Consider the following 26,314-nt stretch of genomic DNA (forward strand, 5'->3'; position numbering starts at 1 on the left):
TCCCCACAACTGCAACGATAGTTTAAATTGGAGCCTTCATCTACTTTGGACTTAAGGAATGAAGACCAGCTAAATACTAGCAACACAACATGAGAGCCAGTACTCGAAACCTGTTGAAATTAGAATTTTATTATTAGGTGACACCTCCAAGCAATGCAAGGACTCATCGCAGAACCCACCGACCCCACTACTTAATCCTCCATCTACACACTATGCCACTTTCCACCATCTGTACACTACGCTTTCTACTGCACACTAACAGTATCTTTTTTTTTTTCATCTTTTTTTTGGCTGTTAATTACTTGTATTCGTTGACCCATTGGCTGTATATGGGATGAAAATCCGGTCTATTGGAGAAAAAACCTCTTCCACCTCCGTATAACATTGCCTAACACATCTTCAATTGAAAAAGTCCAAATATAAAGATGCTTTATATTTGGACTTTTTCTATATAAATATAAAGATTCTTTAGATTTCACTTTATATAAATATAAAGATTCTTTATATTTATATAAAGAGGCATGACGAGTATCGAACTTCTTTTTAACAAAGAGAAATCCTCATTGTTCCAACTGCGCTACGAAGGCGTTATTTTGATCTGAGTTCAACGCAGGGACGCGCCAGTAGTGTCCGGCGCCTGTGTGCAAAACTTTAGTTGGCGCCTCTATACCCCTCCCCCCAATAAAAAAACACTTTATAAAAACGTTATTTTTAATATTTGATGCCAATAAAGTAAGTATTTCATTTTGAATTTTATCTCCTAAATAGGAGGGCATGTTTTTAGTCAGGATCATTAGCTACACGTCGCGTGTGTTCCGATACAAAAGGATAAAACTTTTCTAACATCTCAATGCATTTTTAACAATTGCTATTGTTGCGATCGTAAAGTTTATTACTTTTACCACGAAGAGCTAGATTTTGTTTGCCTAAAAACTGTACTACAAAAATTATTCTTTTTATAACTTCATAACGTTTCCTTTCATTATCTAAAATTGTCTGCTGCAAATGATCAATACAAGTTTTATTTTTTAAGGATGTAATTAATTCTGTCCATTTTTCTGTAATTGTTCAAATGATTTAAACCTTTCTCATGACGATTCAGGTACATTGCAAGATGTTGCCTATATTCTGCTGATAACAGCAGACTATAGAATGAAGTTAAAAACTGCAGCAGATTTTCTTATGTGTTTAGAGCAAATGCGAGTATGAACAAGATTAAACAAATTCAAATGCGCGTCATCCTGTAAACAGTAAACTCACGCAAGTTCAAGTTTTTACTTGTTTACGCTAAACTTCAGAAAAGACTGAAACCTTCATGAAGAGAGAAATGCCAGGTGAACAGGCAGGATTTCGAAAAGGCAGAGGAACAAGAGATCAAATCGTCAATGTGAGATGGATAATAGAAAGAGCACAGGAATATCACAAGAATGTCTACCTTTGTTTCCTTGACTATAGCAAGGCTTTTGACTCTGTAGATCATGTGAAACTGTGGAATGTGTTAAGAACAATGAGAGTCCCAGAGTATTTCATTATCCTTCTGAGGAATCTTTATTATGCACAAGAAGCTACTGTCCGATAGATCTTGGAGAAACTGAGTATTTCACAATAGGTAAAGAGGTGCGATAATTTGAGGTATGCAGATGATGCCACCTAGCAGAATGCAAAGAAGATTTGAAGGAACTTATTATGAAAGTTAAAGAAGAAAATACAAAATATTGTCTTAAACTTAACCTCAAAAAGACAAAAGTTATGGCAACATGTGAACTTAATGATTTTGAAGTAGATGGGGAGAAAATGGAAGCAGTTAATAATTTTGTGTTCCTAGGATCCCAAATTGATAAAGATGGTTATTGTACTGAAGAAGTTAGAAGAAGATTATTACTCGGAAAAAAAGTAATGACAAATTTTAGCAAGATCTTTAAAGATAAAGATATTAGCCTCACAACAAAAATCAGAATCGTGAAAGCAATGGTATTCCCTGTGGTGCTGTATGGATGTGAATGTTGGACCCTCAGAAAGAATGAAAGAAGGAAGATAGATATATTTGAATTATGGGTTTGGAGACGCTTTCTAAGAATGCCATGGACTGCAAAGCAAACCAATAAATCAGTGATAGATAAAGCCAGATTGCTCCCTTGAAGCTATGATCATCAAGCAAAAATTGTCATACTTTGGACATATTATGCGAGCAAATGGCAGTCTGGAGAAGATGATGATGTTTGCTAAAGTTGATGGAAGTAGGAGAAGAGGAAGACCAAGAATTAGATGGGTGGATGGAGTTAAAGAAGCAACTGGAATGCGCTTGGTCAGGGACAGATCGGAATGGAGAGTGTATGCTCGTGGAGTCGCCAGGAGTCGGAAACGACTCGTTGGATCATAACACACACGCTCGGACGCACGCGCGCGCACACACACACACACACACACACTACTTGTTAGAACTAGGATCAGAATAAAATAAGATCTTAAGGAATAATAATAAATAAGTGATTATAAATAATTTGTTTAAGATAAATCTATAAAATACAATTAAAATTTAAACAAAAATATAATTTGTTTTGATATAATTAATGAATAATATTTTTTTTAAGTATTTCTTCCTCGCCTGAAATCTTCGGCGCCTTTACTATCCTGGCGCCTGTGTGTGTCGCACACATTGCACATATTGCCGGCGCGCCCCTGGTTCAACGTTTGTATAACATGAAACGAGTATATGCAGTTTCTTCATTTTATATGAATTATAGGCTTCTAGGGATGCCTAACAATGAGTTAATCGAAATTATTATTATTAGTAATATTAGTATTATTATCAGTAGTAGTATTATGTGACTCCTACCCACGAAAGGTTATTTGCAAACCTATAGTACACTTGTACCGTGCGTGGGATATGGTTTCTTTTTTTATATTTTTATCAATTTTTCATTCATATTTTTTTAAATATTTTTTTGAAAAGTAAATTTGTTGACGATTATCGGAGGTCTAAATTAACTTTACACATATTCCGGAAAACCTGCTCTAGAAATCAAACATGGAACTTTTCCAAGCCAATTCAGGCCACTGGGGAAGTGGTTTCACAGTTGGTGATGAAATTCATCTCCTACCTAAAGACAATCACAAACATCCGTGCCCATGGCGGATTCGATTCCGCGACTTGCTGGTTAGAGAGTGGATGCGCTAACCACTCGGCCAACCAGGCCATTATTATTATGATACAGGTATCCATGGGATCAGACATCCCATCGAGGGAGATCCGTTATTCAGACACTAGCCATAATTTACTCAATAAGGGGATCGATAAGTCCTTTATCGAATCCCTCGTTCTCTCCCTTCCTGCCATGTATTGAAAAAAAATATATATTCCGTGTCAATCCTATAAAAACCGCTTTAAAAAACTTATATTTATATAATGTCTCCTCTTTTTCACCCATTAGCTAGATTTTGAAGCCTATTAACCTTCAATCTAGTCTCATAGGGAACATCCATAAAACTGCCACGATCTTTGTTACTCGCCTCAGAATCCTCTCCACTACTTCTTCCCTATGGAATCCAGATAGACAATAATACAGTTGTGTCCTCATTAAAACCTTATAAAAGGGAATCCCTACTTGTCAGTGTGTTTGTCAACAACCACGTAATCTGATGTGCTGTTTCGGCTACTTTTGCATTATGCTCTTCTGAACTTCAATTCTCTATCCACAATCACCTCCAAGTCACTGGCCTCAGTTTCTCACAGTTCAGTTTCATCAATATAGTACACGGCTTGCGATTTCTTCTTCCCAAACTGCATCACCTTTCATTTGCCACATAAAATTGTCAGTCATTTATCTTTATCCATACTTCTAGTTAAGTCATCCTGCAGGATCTCTATATCGCTTTCATTTACAAACAAGGATTATTTTTGCACTTATTAAATATCCGGGATATCTCACCTTTCGAGAAACCGGTCAGCTCTGTCGTTTTCAAAATTGCGGCTCCAGCCAGACGGACACCCACAATCAGCCCTTTATCGAACTCCAAAAGATCCTGTGTTTTTCCCATTGTAATCAACATTGTTGACGATTATTGACTAGCAGCATTCTTAAAGAGTTGCTCAGAAACAGGTGATGACCCATGGGAGCAAATATTTTGCATGTATGCTGCGTAAGAGACATTTACGTATAATTGCATAAATGTATCTAATTCAGTGGCCGGTATTTATATTTCGTTCTATTGCCCTCTGTGACCTGGTATTCAATTCTTCTATTATTAGCAAAACCTCTCCCCACATCCTCTTACTTCTGTCGTCTCCGAAGATACTGTATCCGTTGTATTCTATTCCTATGACTATAGCATCCTCAGTCAGCGAAGTCTAACTAATGCCTATAGCCCTTGCCAAGTTGAGAAAACCAATCATAATGACTCCTCGCCTTTATTCCGAATACTTCTGGAATTGGTATACATAAATTGCAATACCCCTTTCATCCCACAACCTCCCTTACACCCTGTGTCGCTTAGCCCACTAAAGTCAAGAACTTGGGGAGCTATATTCAGCATCATGTGATCACGCTCCCACTTACTAACCTCTATGTTGCCTAGATCCCAGCTCACATGTATTCCCCCCCCCCCCCCCCATAAGCATTCCAGTTTTCCAGATTCTGCACATCCAAATTCGTGAACGATACTTTCTCACAACTTCTGAAACAAAGTCCATTCAAATGCAAGCCATTCACTTTATATAAATCCTTCTTTTCATCAAACTCACTCTGCATAATCTTCGCATTTGACTCAATCGTGACTATAGCTCTCCACCTCAGTTCGCCTCTATCATACGGTGCAAAGAGACTCACTGCTTTTATTTTCTTTACTCTTATTTTTCGCTTGTAGTAGTAACTCTTTTATATTCTCTAGAACAGTGCTTCCCAAACTTCTGGATGTCAGGGCCCCCTTTGCAAAAATTAAAATATTTCACGGCCCCCCTCGAAACAAAATCGTAATAGAGAGATATATTATTATAATATTTATTGTATTTATATTCAATACAAAACATACACAGCGAATATTGCAAAAATCAAATGCTTATATTACATTTTTTGTCTCTTACCGTTCGGTTCTGAAGACGATGCGGACTGTTCTGGTAAAATATGAAATACTATCCTTTTTTTTTTTTTTTGAGTATGTTTCTGCTTCTTCTGATTGTTCACGGGATTTTTTTTCTATATTTTATCAGCCACTTATCCATCTCAGGGTTAAATTTTTTAACGTAGAATATATCAAATAATATCACCACTTACCGATACTGGCACACCACAGACTGATAACATGAAATTAGTGAATATTACCTGAATAAGGGAATCCCCGGACCAAGAACATTTTTCTCTTTTGTGACTTTTCTCCCTTTAAGGTAATTCAGCCTAACGCGAAACAGACAGCAAAGGCAGGTTATTAAAACGTGCATATGATTGGTGCGGTATTAACAAAAGATCGCGAAACCGAAAGATAAAAGCATAGCTGACAATTGAGTTGAAATGCTAACTCTCTTCAACCGAATTCCATATGTGAAACTGCCATAACATTCATTATGTGTATATATATATTACTTAGTTTTAACACTTTTACGAATTTTAACACGTTCGGTTGAATTTTATTGCTGCCTTGGGAAATCGAACTCACACACATCTAATTAATAACAATAGTTTTTAGTTAGATACTGTGTTTGCCCATGCAACATATGGTTTTGTTTCAGTCTATACAGCATAGTTTCTGTATGAGGGGACATGTGATTAGTGTGTTTTTATCCCAGTTGTCTCTAATTGCACTATTTGTTGAGAAATATATTACACAGACTGCTCATACCTTATTCATTGGCATAATAAAAGTACTTGTTTTTATTGCCTCCACAGTATAGTGGCTGTTAACGGAGGGCATGTTGTTTACCACTGCAAGCGAGTTACTATCTCCCCACATGAACTTGTTTAAGCTTTTTTTCATGTGTGAAGTATATACGAAACTTTTATTGGTAACAGAAAACTAGCTCGGGTGATAGTGATAATATAAAATGAGTTTTGATATGTATATAAAGTCAATATCAACAGTTCTTGATATTAAAATATAAAAAATAACAAAAAAGAAATAATAAATAATAAAAGTTAAATACGTTTCTTTTAAAATAAAAAAATTTACTTAGTCTTAAAACATTTTAAATTTGTTTTCATTATTTCACGGCTCCCCTCAACAAAACCTACGGCCCCCAAGGGGGACGCGGCCCACAGTTTGGGAAGCGCTGCTCTAGAATACCACACTTGTCACCTGCTTTCTGTACCAGCCAAAATAAACATCTCTTTCACCTTCACTCCCTACATCACTAACATCTTTAATTTTGGCTCTCCAGGGAAACATGATTTCGTCACACTCTCAAGCATTTTCATCAATGAATCACGATACAAAATTCATCCTTATTCTCAGGCTTTCGCGCTCTGCTTGCCTGCATTCCCCTTTTCTTTCGCTTCTGTGCCATATCATCCGCCAGCCATTTCTCCAGCCACTCAATCTCACGTTTTATTCTGTGTAGAATGCCACGTAAGCACCCTATCTTTTCCTTTCTTTTCCATTACAATCTGTTCATTCTCTTTGTTTTCCACCGTTTCATTCTTGTAGTCTTATTTGTTCCATAGTTATTCATAATGATGTGCCAACTCAATAAACACACAGTGGAGGAAAGCGAGAAATTTACCTTCGCCTAAATTCAAACAAAGACTCTTCCCACTTCGCGAGCAAGCACGTAATGCTTAAGTTACCGTGGATCCACGAATCTTTGAGCTTCATTCTATCATTCTATATCAAAATGTATTAAGGGAAGTTCAAATTAAGAAGAATTCGTGAAGTACTAAAATGGCTATTTCATGGGAAAATCAGTTGAACGTTCGATAGTGGACATGATGATATAACAGATTGTTCAAATAATTTACGATATCAAAAACAGCAGTAGCAGCATTCACAACGATGACCTAATTAAAAAACCTCATATGCGAAAAAAGTGAGTTAAGTGCTGAGCAACTAACAAAAAATCATGTCGGCATAGTAGCCGCTGCTAAACTTCAGCAAATCTTCTGCTTTCTCAATACTTGGTTCATTTAAATATGTTGGAATATGTTATATGTTAAATAAGCTACATCAGAAGATGACTTGCAAAGATCATTAAAATCATTAAATGATATCTCAAAGCAATATAATATGACAATATCTAAAGAAAAAAAAAACAAAAATAATGGCATTCAAAGGAGAAAACCCAATAAGAAGTAAAATAGTGATAGATAATAAAATACTAGAACAAGTAAACACTTTCAGATACTTGGGATGTGATCTATCATACGAAGAAGAAAAAGACATAGACACTAAAATATCAAACTTTGCCAAAGTAAATGGCATAATAAATAGTATATTTAAGCCATCCCTACTACAAAAACACACTAGAATCAGACTATATAATATCTTGTCAAAACCAACTCTACTATACGGAAGCGAAACATGGACCATGAAAAGGAAAGATGAAAAACGAATTCAAACAGCAGAAATGAAGTTCCTCAGAAAAACAGCTGGATATACCAAGTGGGACCACAAAACAAATGAAGAAATCTTACAATCCCTGAAAACAAAACCAATTAATTACTACATAAGACAGTATAAACAAAAATGGCTAGAACATTTAAATTGAATGGACAACAGCAGACTACCAAAAATATTATACAGATACAAAATAAGTGGAAAAAAGAAGAATCGGAAGACCAAGAAAGAGATGGCATGAGACCGGAACAGGCCACTTGGCCTAAATTCCATGTTAAGAAGAAGAAGAAGAAGTTAAATAACATATAACATTTTAATACCGCATAATATATCTCATATGAAATATAATACCTCATATGAAAAATTGAAAACTGTGTAGCTATCAGCACAGTATTCAATTTGAATCACGATACAAAATTCATCCTTATTCTCAGGCTTTCGCGCTCTGCTTTCCTGCATTTCTCTTTTCGTTCGCTTCTGTGTCATACCATCCGCCAGCCATTTCTCCAGCCACTCAATCTCACGTTTTATTCTGTGTAGAATGCCACGTAAGCATCCTATCTTTTCCATATTAGATATTTTATTTTTTTATGCGACTCCCAATACGAAAGTTTTTTTTGTTTTGTAAACCTAGGGTACATTAGTATTGTGGCGTGGGTTGAAGCATTATTTTCCTATTTTTCTATATACAGTATATATTTTACATAGTCCGAAAATCCTGCTCTAGAGACCAAACATGGAACTTTTTCAAACCACATCGTGCCCCCAATAAGAAGGGAGGCACGATGTGGGATTTGACCTCTCAGCGGGATTTGAACCCGGCCAGTTGATGGGAAAGCGAATACGCTAATTATACCGCCGAGGCCGGCAATTGTTAACAGTAGCTGTGGCCACGCATAAATAAAATGTGTTAGCTGAGACGTTCTCGATAAAGATACAAAGGGAAGAGGAATAGAGCAGAATTAATTTTATTGCATAAGTACTGCTATTAACAGTTTTACAAAACAAAAACAAAAAAAAAAAAAAAAAAAACAGAGCCATTGGCTGCTGTAACATATGTATTACGCTGATTATAGATCTGATTTCCTACCAAAATTGTTTTTGCTTCGATATTTTATATGTATTAAATTGTTATATTAACTCCGGAAGGCTTGCACATAAACCTAGACACACAAACCACGAATACTCTCTAACATAAGACAGAATTTTAAACTCGAGGCAAAAATCAAACTATGAAAGCTGCCTTTCTTTCTAAACATTCGTATAGTTTCTGACTGTGTGCAGGTTTTTGACATGTCATTTACCCTACAGTATAGCCTAATTCAAATAAAGCTGGCTTACCTACCAGCAGCAAAACGCCACTACCATGACATTCTCTCATTAACGTTAGCGCGGTACCAGCAACTTGTTCATCAAACTAGTACAAGTAAAGAGCACGCACAACTTCTGCTCTATTTATTCAAACGCTATCTGCAATTTTAGCTGTTTTAGAGCCATTAAATATATTTTTATGAGATACAACTATTTTCCATTCGATTAATCTCTTCATTAATGCTTAATACTGGACTAATTAATTAAAGCGATTATGATTTTGATGTGGCAGAATTGTCAATACATAACAAACTTTTACGTTAATTCATTATCTTTTTTTTCACTTCGAGTAAACGTTAAGCTAATATATTTTCCCCCCTTCTTTTCAGATAAGTGGACAGTAAGTTAAAGTAAAATATCACATTGAATAACTGCAATGTTCAGAACACAATCTTGTAGAAATAAAGTACTTACAGTATTATTCCGCTTGACAAGATTTTGTGGGTGCTATGACCGTGAATGAGTTTAAGGCGAGGTATGATAGATACTGTGTGAAAGACGAATAGTTGTTCTTGACATGATGTTAGGGCCTCCCTCGATGAGTCTATCGACTCCTTGGAGTTGCCCGTAATAGTAGTAGTAATAATAATAATAATAATAATAATAATAATAATAATAATAATAATAATAATAATAATAATAATAATAATAATAATAATAATTACATCGCATCTGAACTACCGTGCTCGGATATAGTCGCCTGGGTACCATAGAAATGAGCGTAACCAAAATAATATCTGGTCTGTGGAACTTTTCTTTGTAGGGCAGCTGAAGGACGGTAGTATTCAAAGTTTGAGAAATAGGAGGAAATGAATTATGATAGAAACATACAAGTTGGCATGGAGGATATTACAATATAGATACAAGAAACATCTTGATTAACTATGGTGGAGTGCCTGTATAATAATAATAATTTGTTTCAATAATGAAATACCGTCAGTTGGCATAATCAAAAGGAATATAAAAACGAAGAAAAACTTCACGTAAAAAACTTTATTAATGTTGAATTTTCGCCTACGTGTCACACGCATCGTCAGTACAAGATCACAGAAAGGCAACTAAACAATAACAGACAATTCTAAAAAAGCGCCACCTGAGTAAGTTAGGTAAGATAACTAAAAAAAGTCAATAATAATTTCCTAACTTAAAAAAAGACATACACACAATAATAAATTTAGGAAAGATTAGCAGATTTAAAAACTACTATCTCTCATAAAGGGAACAGATGTATACCATCGGATCTGTTTAAGGTAGGACAATGAAGTAAAGTTTCGCACGTTTCTTTATAAAAACGTTATATGAGAAAACGACTTGAATGAAGGACTGTTGTCTTGTTCCAATAAACTCTATGTTTGGTGTCAATAGCATGCTCCACAAGTCCAGACTGTTCAGGCTCATAGTATTTAATATAAGATTATTTTTGTTCTTCTAAGACGAATAAATGGCGAATAAAAGCGGGGCTTCCGGGTATATCCAAAATAAGATAACCCACAAGAGCAAGGAATCTGGTAGACGGCTGGAAACTTAAAGGTGGAAGATTGTTCTTAGAAGAAGCAAGAAAAGCGAAGATTTTTCTGATGGGACGAAAGGCAACAAAAATATTCGGGTTTTAAAACTTTCGCTACGCGTTCAGAAATTTTTTGCACGTACACAATAGGAATGGGATTTATTTCTTCCGTACCTGAGAAGTAGAGATATCATAACTGTTAAAAGCTGTTTTGCTGAAAGAATCCTTAAAACATAGATAAAAAGATAGAATTAATATGTTGTAATTCTTTCTGTAAAAGTTCGTCCGAAGAATATAAAGTTCTAGCCTTTGAACTAGAATGATAGTAAGATTCAGCGTGGATATAATGCCCGCATGAGTCTTCTTCCGAAAAACTGAAAAATGTGAGCTTCCATCTAGTTAACGGAGAATTAGAAGAACTAAAATGACTAGTTGGTTATTTCCGTCTTCTTCTAAGGTGAATTGAATGCTGGGATGAAGTGCATTTAATCTGGAAAGAAACTCCTGTAACTAAGGGGAAGAGGCATTCCAAATTGCAAAAATATCATCCACCAATATATAAGTCTGTTCAAAGTTTTCCATGAAGAGGTTGGCAGCAGTAGGAGAAATAGGATTGCCCATGGCTGTTCCTTCGATTTGTTGATATAATTTGTTTTTAAAGGAGAAATAACCAGAATGTATTACAAAATCAAATAGTTTAACAATATCTGAAGGAAATTCTTCTTGAAGTAATTCAATGATATCAGATAAAATACTCCTAAACGAAAGCAGGCGAAATAGCCATAAAAATAATAGTTTTTTAAGAGGAGTAACATGGGAATTTTCCCAGAAAAAATACGTATAAAGGAATACTGTATTAGTAAAGAAGAATACAACATATAAACTGATCATAATATCGAACGCGTCCATGAAAATAAGAAATTTTATTTTTAAAATCCAAAGTGTGTTTATATAAGTAACAGTTCTGGTTGAAGCAGAAAGTAAATTTATTATTATTATTATCAAATGAGACCTCCAGGGAGTCAGGAACTCATCGAAGGAGGCCATATATTACATATTATATTACATATTACACGCACCAGTTGTCATACCTGTTCTTGAATTCATTCACGCTACTTGCACACACAACATCCAAGAGCAATCCATTGCCGCTCACCACTCTATGAGAGAGCAATCAAACCCACATCCCCTTCTTGACAACATCCATTCTCAACTTCCAAGGATGTCCTCGTGTCCTTTCCCTATCCTTCATAAAATGAAAAATTTCATTTACTAAGATTATGTATATTTGCCTTGGTCTTGCACAACCTGTAGGATCAGCTAGACTTGCATCACTTGCAGGCGCAAACTTGACTTGTTTGTCTGTTTGTTTACTTGGGAAATGGAGTAAAACCAGGTTTAAAATTGCTTGGTATTTTTAACGTATATATATATATATATATGTGTGTGTATATACGTTAAATTCGCTATACGATTGCCAGAAAGGTGTGTCACTATATTATATTACAACATATTATAACTAAGATGAAAAGCCAAATGGCTATATTTTTTTCTGGCGAGGTTGATAAGTTAAGGAGATAAAAATCCCTTATTGTTTTTCAGCCAGTAAGCAAAACTAAGATCGAAAACTACGATCTGAACGTTTCCTGCCGACGAACTGTCGGCGGATCCAAGCGTAAGTGACCACTTGGTAGTGCCACACCAGGGCAACGACGAACTGTCGGCAGGAAACGTTCAGATCGTAGTTTTCGATCTTAGTTTTGCTTACTGGCTGAAAAACAATAAGGGATTTTTATCCCCTTAACTTATCAACTTCGCCAGAAAAAAAAATAGCCATTTGGCTTTTCATCTATAATATAATATAATGACACACCTTTCTGGCAATCGTATAGCGAAAGTATGTAAGTTCTTTTCACTTAAACTTTGATATTCTAGGTATAGCTACTCACTGATGAGACCTCAAAAAAGGTTGAAACCGGTGTATCCATTTCCCTTGTTTAACTCAGTGGTAACATTATTATAGGTGAGCAAATTGCTAAAACATGACGTTCCGGTAGTGAATCCATGCTGTTCGTTGCAAAATAGAGATCCTCTGTCGACCCATTTTTTAATGCCAGCCCTGACCAACTTCTCCAAGATCATTACCACCACTCCTGAGATACTCATTGGCCGATACTTGGATACACCACTCTTATGCAATGGGATTACCATACGTGCTTTCCACTCCTGCGGAATCTTCCCTGTTCCGAAACAAATTATACAGCCAGTTAGGTTGAACATTCTTTCATTATCCGTGCTGATGTCCCATCAGTTCCTATTGCAGAATTCTTGTTCAGTTTGTGCAACAACTCTATTACTTCCTCCTCTTACACGAGTTTCCTCATGAGGAGGCAGCGATGAGTTCAATGTTACATAAACCAGGTTGATAGTTTTTTGCAAAATGGCTTCTCATTAGTTGAATAATCACTTCTGCATCAGTCACATGCATACCATCTTTTACTTTTTCTTTTACTTGCAGCATAACGATAGAATTCTCTTGAACTGTCTTTAACTTGCAGAGCCAGTTTCTTTTCTTAGTCAGCTTTCCGTACAACGGTTGTGACTCTTCTAATTTGTTGCTTATAATTATCAAAACTGACATCATCCTCCTCATGCACATGGTATCTTTTTCTTATGAATCTCTTGCTTAATTAGATTACACGTTCATTTCACTCCTACTCTATTTATTTTTCGAATTCTAAGGATATATTCCAATATTGCATCATTTATGTATTTTTTAAACACTTCCCACGCACTGCGATATCATTCACATCCAACAACTGATACCATGGTGCAGAATTCAGCTTACTCCTTAGATGGTCATAATTTCCTGCGTTGTAATTCAGCATGCAGTGCCGTAACGAGGGCTTGGCGAAAAAGGCGCCCGCCACGGGCGCAACTAGATTTGGGGCGCAAAATGTAAAAAATAAAAATACAGTGTAAATAAATAGATATAAAAGTCCGCTATTTTATGTTGTATTGTTAAATTTCGGCAATACGCCGCTTTAGACACACAAATTCTGCAACTCATTTTGATGGAGTTAATAGTAAGTGTTTAATATATTGCATTTAGTAAAATTCAACTTGTTACATTTAAATTTTTCAAAAATTTTGTCATTTTTGGGTTGGGGGCGCGCAAGTTAGACACGTTCCACAGGCGCTTCATACCCTCGTTACTGTACTGTCAGCATGTAACCTTTCCTGAATGAAACATTCATAAACTTAGCCACTTGGGAAGTGTAAGTTTATGAACGTGGCTAAGTTTATGAAAAATTACCTCTTTAACTGAAATCCCATCTGACACTATAATCAGATCTAACACTTTTGACCACGAGTTCCTACTGTCACATGTTGCTTGAGGAAGTTGTCTCGCAACAGCTCAATAAATTCAGTTTCAATCTTCTCGTGCGTTTTCACAGCTATCTAATCAATTATCCAAACAGACAATTAAAGTCCCACATTATAATCATTCTTTTCGCAACCATCGTATTTATTTGGTGATGCATTTCTTCGTCACTAGCAACCGATCCACCAGGTCTGCAACAACACTCTATTATGTAATTGATCTTATTAGACTACACCTCACACCAGATGGCTTCAAACTCACTGCCACATAAAAAACTGTTACTGGTATTGCTGTCATAGGTCTCTCGACTCTAACTGAATTCAAGTCATCTGCTATCATTAGCAGCACGTCCCTCCTCTCATATACTGTCTATCCTTAACTAAAAATACTGTACCCTTCGCACTCCATGATGTGAGGAACCTTTATCTGGTCTCTTTCGACTAAAGGTGAGTTAGCCGGCCTCATACGAAAGTAGAGGGTTTTTTGTCCATCAACAGGCAAACCGGCCCCGTGAACACACACGGTTCTACAGTCATAAAATACATACTTAATCCCTCATTAGGAGAGCTCAACCCATCCTAAGAGACCGGGAAGGAAAGGGGGAACCACGTACGAAATAAATAAATTGCCGTTCTGTGATGCTGTACTGACGATGTCTATGACACTTCGGCAAAAATTCTACATTAATAAAGTTTTTTATGTGAGTTTTCCTCCGTTTTCATATTTCTTTTGAATAATAATAATAATAATAAAGATGTGACAACACTTTAGAGAAAGTCATGGGATCACCGGAAAATCATTTTACAGTTAACCTTTTCCGAATATATTAATACTAGTATATGAGTATTAGTATATGGGTGGGCCAAGAGTTAGATAATCCGAAACATTGCTTTAGAGAACAAACATGACATTTCTCAGGCCACTTCAAACTTCCGAGAAACAGAATGCTGATCTTAGCAGCAGACTATAAAATGCATGTAGCTCCGTAGGATTGGCACTCACAGTCCTGAAGAGCGGGCGCACTATCCACTCAGCCAATAAGGAGTAAAAAAAACTTATTTACAAGTAAGGAAAGGATCCTTGACAATAATAATAACAAATTCATACGATGGCGGCAGTGTTTTTCTACTGGAACTTCTGGCTTTTTATTATTCCATAAAACAGACAAATCAATCAGAAGAACATGCGCAATTAACAGACAATACATTGGCCTGCTAGTCTTAGATGCTTCCGTAATTCTGAGCACCAGAACCGCTTGATGTATGATCGTAGAGAAATGAACGGTTTGTAGATAGTCCTGGAGCAATACGGTATGTTACTGTAGTGTGCTTCCCTATCTTAGAGCATTATTGCTTTTCCCGTAACGGCTTTTGTGACGCCGAAATTATTATTATTATTTATTTATTTATTTTGAGAACGACAAAGCTCTTTAAACTCCGAGTATGATATTAGGATGTGGAGGTTTAATTCTACAGAGAATCAGCAAGGCCTCAAACCAAACTCTTGTGTTAACTATGCCATGTTAAATATTACGCAGACAATAAAGGCAAAACTAATACAGTACTATCTTAAGATGCTTCGCGTTACAACGGTTTGCAATTATGACCAATGACCATTTATGACTCTGCATTTGCTCATACGACGTGTTTCAATTATGACTACAGTCCACTTACACGAACGGTTTTTAGCGACATGAACGGTGGTACTCCCACAGATGCGAGACCCTTCGACACTTCTGCGCATGTCAAAAGAAGGAGAATCCATTCCGATAATAGGGTAATCAATGCGTTTCGTGGGATGAGTATTTATTATTGTAAGTCGGAAAATTAGCTTTTCTTTTTATGAAAATCCTAGTTCTTAGAGTGGTAATTATTTTGCTTGTACAACAGTTGGAAAATTTACGTATAAAGTATGTGATTTCGCGTGTTGGTGACCAATTCGTAAATCCTTTATTTCTTTTTCCCGTTCAGCATGAGTGGACTATTCTTGGTACAAAGCCAAGTTCGTCTCTACGAAGTGTGGGCTGGTACGTAGTTTTCGTAAACTGTTTGTTTATGATGTCGTTGCTTGATACATCTCTCTAGTTTTTGGTATTTCGCTGTGAATTATCAACTAATATTTTATTTTAGTGTTGGTAATAATAGTATATAAAATTTAAAGTAAGAGTACTGTTGCTTGCAGTGAAAAGAAGATGCGTAAACCCAGTGGCGTTGCTAGAGCTTTTGCCGCCCGGAGCGGTCCCTGAATTTGCCACTCCTCTCAATACACACCAAAAATGCTGCAAAAAGTCAAAATGACGTATAGGATAAAGTGCTGTCCGGAGCGAATCGTCCCCCCCCCCCCCCAGCTACGCTACTGCGTAAACCTGTTACATTACACACGGAGATTAAAATTATTAAGTTTAGTGACGATGGTGCATAGAACACTGAAATAGGCTGCATACTAAACATGCCTCACGCTACTGTTATTACAGTTGGAAAAAACAAAGTTAAAGTTGTAAGTAAAGTGAAAAGTGCTATAACTAGTTAATACTACAGTTAACCGTAAACGCAATCTTATTGTCGAAATGGGAAAAAAAAAGAACCTTTAATGGTGCAGATTGATGACTAAACTGGTTGGCGTATTCCCTTAGGCCAAGCTATTCAGAATAACTTTTACGTTTGCGAAAAGTATTCTAAAATTTTCTTGTATATGACGTAAATAAATCTTTGTTTACGCCATTTGCATACATATAAGACTGCTAAAAACACTATTAAACCATTACATGCATCTATAAGGGTGGGGGGGGGGCAGTGATTTGATATGCGACGGAATACGCCACACAACGATGTTCTGCAACCTAACGTACCGTATGATCGGGGTACGCCTCTGTTGAGTTATGCAAAATCCTAGCCTTTAGAAAAAACACGTAACCCTTCCCGAAGCCGGCCGGTAACATTTACCACTAATTTTTTAGCGTTTATTCGGAAAACGATTATGAGGAGAAACGGCTGATTAAGTGATCAAATAATTTTCGTTTAAGCTTATTTCGGGTAGTATTAAAAACTCTATTCCATGATTCGGCAAATCTAAAAGTAAATAATTCTGATAATAATACTGAAACGATTTCATCGTGAAGCGTAGAATGTTTTTAGAATCATTCGCTCATACAGAAGTAAAGATTTATTGACTTAGCTCCGAGAGACCGAAAAATTTTCTTAATTCTACAACACGTGGGACTACCTGGGCTGCTCTACAATGCTTGAGAAATCCGATTCTGTTAATAGGCCAAGCGTGACGCCATTCTAAATTTTTCATTCTTCTCATAAGCAATAATTACCAGAATTTCTTCATCTCTTCTTGCAATAGGCATGGACCTTATTTTGGGGATTACTCTAGGCTTGATTTAGAAATATAATTTAATACAAAAATAATAAGCTCCCGCACGCACACATACACAAATTTCAAATTTCCTTATTAAACCATATTTCAATTTTTATTTCGAAACAAAGTACACCTTGTTCGACAAAAAAAAAAAAGCATCATCCTACTATACCTAATCGCATGACACTTAAGCCTGAAAATAATAATAAAAAAAAAAAAAACTGAGTCAAATTAAACTCTGAACAACAAATAGTACAGCAATAACCATTCAGTTCTTTAATAGGGAGGGAAATGAAAATATACTTCTCTTCCATGCTGATTTTTATTATTCAAACTAATAGAAAACCAAATGTGGGGGGAAAAATTGAAATCTAGAATTTCTGAGGTTTTTTTTCCCCTCTTACGTAACCTATTTTTAGACAGTCTTCTTCGTTATTACCAGACATCGCAAATCTCTCTCTATTTCACTCCAAAGAGTGCTGCGTAATTTATGGACGAGCCCTTACGAAAACACGAATTAGCCTCTACGTTCATAATTAACACCCGCTGAGGCCTGCACTACACACTCAGCTGCTACGTTAAATCAAGATAATTAAAATCAGGCACGCGCACCGGAACTTTCAGTGCTGTAGGCGCGTGCACAGCATCATTCATGTTGTGATTTGAAGTCGTCATATATGCCGTGGGCGTGGAAGACAGGCTGCCGTCTCACTTCCTAACCGCTTTTCGTTTCTTTCAGCGGTGGAAAACAGTTTATTCCCACCTGTCCGCCTGCGGGCACAGGCGAACAATGCACTTTTGGTGTTTGAATATTACGACAACTGAACAATGCATCTCACCCCAGCTGCCTTCAGAATCAAAATATAGGATTTATTATCTGCAGTGTCATTCGTTGATTTTCATTGAATTACAATTCATGTAAACGCAGTGATGTGCAATAAAGTGAATTCAAATTCAACTATGCTAAAAATAAATAGAAAATAATAATAATGATGTGCAGAAGTTGGACTGGTGCCTTTCAGGTGTCTCTAAACTCAGTTCAAATAATTACTGATGAAAGATATGATGTCAGTAGAAGCACACCGACATAAACTGCCGTATTCCTCCCTCTCCCCCTTCGTTGTATGTTATTTTATTTCCTCCTTTGATTAATAATGGGCGTGATTACAAAGTGGTTAAGCCAGCAGTATTCGCCACATGTTCTTTATTTATTATTATTATTTTTAACCAAGAGGTTAAATTAGAATACAATATTTGCAACTGGCAACTGGTTATTGCCTTAATAAGTGGCTAAGAGCTAGCAGTATTCGCTGCATGTTCATTCACGATGAGTGAATGCTACAAAGTATTAAAATCTTGGGAGGTGGAGTTTAGTTTTAAAAATAAAGAGGTTGGACTAGAATAGAATGTTTGCAACTGGTGACTGGTTATTATCTTTCAATAAAAAAATTGCAAGAAAACTCCATGGAATATTTAAAATACACACACGCGAAACAACCAAATATTGAAATAAGTAATGGAGAATCAGGCCCTTCCTTAACATTAGCGGGACTCAGGGCAAATATACCTTCACGACAAAAATCGAAAAACGTGTAAAGCTATTTTTTTTTTATGTGACTGAAAGTTGATAAAATACCAAACATGACTAAATTTAATTATTATTGCGTACGTCTAGGTGTTCTCTTGGGTAGGGATGTTTGAACGAGTAGCAAAATAGATATCATTCATAAATTATATATTTATTCCATAAAATGTATTCATATTCTTAGACTGATTCTGAAAATTTTATCTTTTTAACTATTATTTCATATTTTTTTTTCCTTGTGTTCGTGATATGCGGGTCCTTCTAAAGCGTGAACATGATACACATCATACCTCATATACAAATGCCTTCCTCGAAGAGTCGCTAAGACTCCGGGTGGTGTTTATATAATAATACTAATAATGGCGATACTGTGAAAAGTGACAAGAATGATTACCTTATTTCAAAGCGGCACATATGAATTTTACAAAACAAATTTTTTGTTTTGTAATGTATTTATATAAATACAAATTTGTTTATGTTTATAGATAAATAGAAATAGAAAGAATTTTTGATTTCCCAAGAACAAATTTTATAGATAAAAATACAATATACTTTATAAACTATGTGTTCAATGTCACGTTTTTGTATCGTTCATACTGTATGTTTGTGACTGCTTCCTAACAGCATGGTTTACTCTAGAAACCGGAGTATTTCCCATAAAATAGGCAATACGGAGAGCACACGCAATGAACAAACATATTAATACACTGATTCACAGCCGTAGTCATTTCAGTAGTAATCCAAACCAAACCTAACAGCATAGTACATCTTCAATATTATGTAACTGTCTAAAAATTGTAAACAGTCAGGCTTGGTGCATACGAACACCATGAATCTTAAAAAAACCTTCAGCTATACTAAAAATTACAATAAGACGGATTTTAAAGCCAAACGATATTTCATATAATATTTTCGACATAAACATAAGTCATAGTAGTTATTATTAATACTGCTACTACTATTAAGTCATAGTAAATCAAAATAACTGTGTCTAAATACTTACACATTGATATTTCCCACTTTAGGAAGAAAAATCACATACACAAATTCATTCCATTCACCATTTTATTTGCATTAAGTAAGTCCTGCCCCCTAGGGAGAACTCATAAAAACCTTGAACTTTAATTTATTTGATGATAGTTCCAAATGATTTTGTAAGTTTTAAAAGAGGTATACCGTGAGTAGACATATCGATACAAAATTAAAAACGGAAAAAACTCACGTACAAAGATTTTTAATAGTATAATTTTCGCCTGTGTGTCACAGGCATCTTCAGTACATTAAGCTCAAATTAAACAATAACTGACAATTCCAAAAAAGCGCCACCTAAGTAGCTGGTGTAAGATAACTAAAAAAGGTCAATAACTTTCCTAAAAAAAAAAAAAAATTAATACAATAAAAAGTTAGGAAAGATTAGCTGATTTGTAAAGTACTATCTCCCATAAAAGAGATAGACGTAAGCCGTCGGATCTGTTTAAGTTAGCAGAATGAAGTAGAGTTTCACACGTTTCTTTATAAAGGCGTTCCATGAGAAACTGACTTTTGTGAAAAACTCTTGTCTTTCCCCAATGAACTCTGTGTCTAGTGAAGATGGCATGTTCTGCAAGTCCAGACTTTTCAGGTTTAAAGTATTCAACATAAGATTGGTGTTCTTCTAGCCGAATAGAGGCAGATCTTCCCGTTTGTCCGAAATAAGATCCACAAGAGCACGGAATCTGGTAGACACCTGGATGATTAAGATGTGGAAGCTTGTCCTTAGGAGAAGTGAGAAAGGTGGAGATTTTTCTAAACGGTCGAAAGGCAATAAAAATATTCAGTGGTTTTAAAACTTTTGCTATACGTTCACTGATGCCTTGTACATAAGGGATAGTAATGCGCGTTTATTTCTTCTGTGTTTGAAGAGGAAGACATATTAAAACTACTCAAAGTTCTTTTAATGAAGCATTTCTTATAACCATTAGATAGAAAAGAAGAAGTTATATATACTTAATGTACTGAAGATGCCTGTGACACACAGGCGAAAATTATACTATTAAATAATCTTTGTACGTGAGTTTTTTTCCGTTATTAATTTTGTATCGAAATGATTTTGTGAATCGTTAAAACTTAAGATATTTGATAACATAATAATATCGAATATAATTAATAATTATAACAACCATATACTGTACAGTATAATCATTAATAAAATGTTTACAGGAATAAGTAAAATACGATTAATGAAATATCATTACAATAAGCAGTTAAATACTATTTATTCGTTCATGAAAGAGAGAGAAGAAGAATTTTATTCTTTGAATATCGTACATGCATTCCAATACAGATTTCGTTTTGTTCTGTTTCATATGACAGCACAATATTCCACTGGCCCAAAAATCAAGTCCTTACGTATCGCTGAAGAAAGGGAAGAAAATGTCTATTTGTTTCATCATTTATGAGAAGTGTTTATAACGTATAAAAGAAATAGGAAACTAAAAATCGAAAAAACAGATTTACGTAAACTATGGTGGGGTCTTTAAAAGCTGTATGCATTTTTCTAAAATAATTTCCAAATACAAATAAAATAAAATAAAATAAGGCAACACTTATCGCTAAAAGAAGAGGCAAAGAAATCATGATAATTATGATTCTTGAAGTAAGTGAAGCCAGAATGGAGTCACTACATGGATGAATTTGTAGCTTTGGTGAATTAGAGAATTCGAACTTAGTATTAAAATAAAGAATTACTACGCGTTACCAACATGTTATTCATGTGTGGGTGGGTATAATGATTTTATGATTAAATAAAATCACTCCCTATCATATGACAGAACTGGGTCTAAAAACCGAAAAACAGTGTCACGAAGTATTGAGCTCTCCCTGACAATATTAATGGATACATTTGGAATCATATAGTTTTCTTTTCTTCCATAGGACTAGTTATAGCGTTATTAGCGCCTCCATAACGCAACTGAAAGAATAATTTGATAGTGAGCTCTTCGATTGAAAAAAAAAAAAAAACTTGAGATAGAATATCATTATCGAATTTTTACTTAATGGTGATTTAGTTGACCTCATATGGTGGTAGTAGGTTTTTTTCCCTAGGAAACTTAGGTGACGATGATGATGAACTTAGGTTTCTCATCTTGTAAACAGGCAAATCGGAGAGAGATTACAAGTAATTAACAAAGATACTATTAATAGGCTGTAGAGACGAAATATGTAGGTGGTGGAGTGTCCTACCACGATGAGTCCTCGGAGGTGTAACATAATAATATTCTAGCGTGCAAAGAAAACAAAAGACAGCTGCGTCAGGAAAATGGCCAGTTTTGCTCTCGTCTAAGAAAGATGGTTCTACTTTCCAGTTTAAAACATCTCGTTTTTCGATTTTATTGGATCTCTGTTTTTCAAAATGAAATATATGAAAGTTTCACCCTTTCTTTAACGATAATAATTTATAACAACAAATTTTAATTTTTTTTTTTTTTTAATTTGAAAACATATCCAGTAAGACAATCATTACATTAAAGGCGAAACAGTCGCCCTTGGTCTATAAAAATAACTTCTACATTTTGTTTTCCCACTGCATTTACGATTTTTGATTCTAAAATAAGTGTAATTATTTATACTGCAGTTAGCTTTTATCACATATTCGCAATATTATACTGCTTTCTGGAGTTACTTCAGCATTCACTAGTCTTATTCCCATTTCCTGGAAAGAAACTTCAAATTATCAAATCTGTGAAAAACAGTTTTCATAATTTGAAGCTTTCCATATTTCTGCATAATTGGAATTGATTCTAATTACGGTAAAGCAAAGGCCATAGGGACAGTATCATCATCATCAAAATAATGATAATACTACATTTACATGTGTTCATTACAGGATATAATTCATCGCTATTTGATCACTCTTCGAATAGCTACTCTTTCTCTATTTTGTTGTTCATCTTCTCTATTATGAATTTTTGCATAAGAAAAACACTCGTGCTAAAAAGGATGTAATAGTACATAAGAGAGAAATTGTAAGTGCAGTAGGACGAATAAAATTAAGGATGTACAAATTGGTTACGAAAAGGAATGAAAATTTTTTTTTTTTTTTGTTTTTATATTTTTTTTGGAAAAAAATATAAAAACAAGGCACTTTCCTATGCATTCTTCCAAATTGTTCTTCTGGTAATGCTTGAATAATACATCAGTTGAATGCATTTACGTGACTAATGTAAATGATTTAAAATCGAAGTCTTCGTTGGAAATAATAATGAATGAAGTTAGAAAGTAAACCGCTTTAACAAAACCAGATGGAGATGGAATATTCAATGAATTAGTGTTCTACGAGTCTAGGTACACATCTGTTATACTATATTAACATTACAACAAGCGCGCGAGAGAGATTAAGACTACCACTGTTAATCATTTTATTTTTATATATCCATGTTTAATAATATAAACGTTATCATATTAAATTCTTCTGAGCTTTTTTTTTCTTTTCGTGATTTAATATCATGTGCTTTCATCTCATTAAAGCTTTTACTTAATTAAACTTGTTAATTTTTAAAGCGATTAGTAGCAAGGAAGCCGTTAGTCCAAACATATGAAAGTTAATTTATATATCACTAAAATTCTTGATAAATAAATAAATGCTTCATAGATTTTCCTCTTAACTTCAGTAATTTAAAATTCTTCAATACTTAAAAGATTTAACTGCCATTCAAAAGCTGCATTAAACTATCTTAAATCTATATCTGATGCAAGCAGATATAAATTTTAATTATGCATCCCTCTTCTAATAAATTCTACGTCGAAAATAAATGACGAAAGCAACAACTTCCACCTGACGATGTAAGCATACTTGTTTCTGATTGGTGAAGAGTAGCAACAAGGGGCACGTGCAGAAAACTGTACCGCCACTCACTGCTCTGCTACGATCGTCTGCCGTTGGCAAAAGCGAAAAACAAACAAGAAATAAAAAAAAATGTTTGCTAATATCAAGAGCTCATCTTTAATATAGATTTGTGCAATGACCCCTGCAAATGTTATTGTGATCGGAGAATCTAAATACTGTATGATGTATATTGTCTTTATATATATTCTTGAACAAGAAAAATATATAACTGAACTTAAAACACGAAGCCAAAATGCTTAAAGATGGCATAATGATTCTTTTCCTCCTTGTATATTTTGGAGAAAGACAAGGAAATCTTTGCTGATGTACAAGTTTTTTTCCCAGTCTCTTTATAATGTCGGATCAGTCATCTCCTGCCGAAAACGAAGATTTATCTGCTTGTTTATATTCGAACACCGTTGTTGATCATTTCTGGTGTCAATCAAATCCTTCAGAAATTCCCCGTAAGGTATTTGAATCCCCTTGTGTGCAGAACTTTTCTCAGCCACCCCAGTCAGCAAATTATTCGCTGGAATCTTCACATCTTTGTCAGCAACAGCAACGTGAAACCAAAAAGAAATTCCCAAAAAAGTGTGGGGGAAAATCGGCTTACAAGCACGTCCCTCATCGAGAAAAACCGCCTCACCTAGTAGCTCGAAGAAATGCCCGCGAACGCCGGCGAGTACAAGCGGTAAATACAGCCTTTGCACGCTTACGTAAGTGTGTGCCTATTGAAAATAGGACCAAACGTCTTTCAAAGGTAAAAACTCTTCACAGGGCAATCGAATACATTCATGCTTTGCAGGAAATGTTGTCAGAGGCCGATGGTGAAGTTAAAATCGATTCGAATCACAATGAAGATCTTCGCAGTTTTAATGCGATTTTAGAGAATGGGATGAACCTTGTGAATAAAGAAAACGAAGGGAACCATCGATGGATTGCTCTCGATGCGGTAAGTTTATAAAGCGGTGAGCTTTGAGGATTTTTCAGACCTGATACTTCTGCAGTCATCCAGAAATATTAGCTGGCAGGGCATACAAGTTTCTTTTCTGTTTCAAAGTCTTGTGATTTGATCATCAGTATTCGATATCTTAGTCCACGAATGTTTGTAATTTCTATCAGAAAGATCAAAAAAGTAGATTGTGAGTGCGTGCGTAAAATGTATTCCCATACAACGACTGTTGCAAGGGAACACTATGAAAATATTAAAGAATTCAAGTACGAATGAAGAGTGGGCTTAGCGCAAGAAAAGATAGCATATAAATGTATGCCCATCAATAGCTCATATTATTCATGATTAATAATATTTACATTTGAATTCATTTAAATAAATATACAAACATTCTAATTTCTTCTTTTTCTCTTCTTAAAAACCTTCGCCACACTCTATCCATTTGATAGCAGCTTTATTTATTTATTTGCAGTTATTTATTATTATTATTATTATTATTATTATTATTATTATTATTATTATTATTATTATTATTATTATTTATTTATTTATTTTCCCGGTACCTTTATTCCTCCTAGTTTTTCGACTCTTGCCATATTTATAAGTTGCTATCAATCATTCTGGAAATGGCGGAATAAGCATATTTGCATTCCGTTTCATTCATATTATTTTGATTATTTTCGTCTGCTATTCGAATTTTAAACATTGCTCTCCTACCAGGGGCCGGGAAGTTTTGATAAACACCTGTAACAAAAATGATATTAAAGCAACTGATATAACCACAAGAAAGGACATGCTAGTAGCAGAGTTAGGAAGGTAACTTACGTTCTTATATCCTCGCATGTTCTTTCTTTGGTTATATCAGTTGCTTTAATATGATTTTTGTTCTAGATGTTTATCAGAACCCCCCCCCCCACTTCGTATTTTGATATTTTCGTTACATTTGCCGTTCTAGGGTTTTGGAAGTATATGCGCTATTTCGACTGCATTGGTGCTATTGGTATTATTACTGTCTGATATATTCGTATCTTTGTATCTTTTTTAAGTAAATGTTTTTACTAACATCATTAAAGCTTAGAATGTTGCTTAGAAAGGATTTCTATTCTTAAAATAATTTATTTCGTTAGTTTGTTTTTATTACTTATCTTTCTGCATTTTCCATCTTACATCTAACAGGTTATTTGACTATGGTTATAATAATTGTTTTATTTACTAATATTTTCATGAAATGAGATATACTAAATTTATAAAAAAAAATATATCTAAAGTTCATCTTCTTGATACAGCTACTAATATAACATCATTTGCAATAGCAACTAATTGTGTTTCATTTGTTTTTAATATATAGTTCTATACTCGTTCCGCTTTTTCCCTTTAGCTTCTTTAATGTCATAAAAATATTGAAGAAAACGGCAACAACACATGCACGAGGTGTTTCGAAATGAATTGAATAGTTTCAAATATTTATTGCTCAGTAACTGGTTTTCATATGAACATGTAGTCTAAATCAATTGGTAAAGGAACTGTCACGGTTATTATTATAATCTTACGAATTTCAATATATTACATATTCATGTTTATTTATTTAGCGAATGATGTAGATAAAAAAAAAAGTGAAAAGAATAAACAAGTGGAACTATTACAATAAATAGAAAAGGCATCGTAGTTTAACAGTCAAAATCTGAATCACAATAAATCTTCAGGTTAAACATAAAAAAAAAAGTCCGTATGAGTTCCATGATAAGAGA

At 34.8% G+C, this 26,314-nt stretch overlaps 2 protein-coding genes across 10 annotated transcripts in view; one reads left to right on the plus strand and one right to left on the minus strand.

The window, feature by feature from the left end:
• The window catches only part of GABPI (zinc finger DHHC-type palmitoyltransferase GABPI), a 281,497-nt gene that overhangs the window by 241,707 nt on the left and 13,476 nt on the right, over positions 1-26,314 (minus strand). The window lies entirely within an intron of this gene.
• LOC150097850 (tyrosine-protein phosphatase 10D-like) overlaps positions 23,970-26,314 on the plus strand; it is a 501,687-nt gene continuing 499,342 nt past the window's right edge. The window contains exon 1 of the mRNA XM_090406609.1: positions 23,970-24,566. Coding sequence (XP_090262735.1) covers positions 23,970-24,566 — 597 coding nt within the window. The remainder of the gene's footprint in view (positions 24,567-26,314) is intronic.

The sequence above is a fragment of the Typopeltis vanoorti genome, chromosome 16 (assembly GCF_054136105.1).
Source record: "Typopeltis vanoorti isolate ZY-2024b chromosome 16, IOZ_Tvanoo_1.0, whole genome shotgun sequence".
NCBI lineage: Eukaryota > Metazoa > Arthropoda > Arachnida > Uropygi > Thelyphonidae > Typopeltis > Typopeltis vanoorti.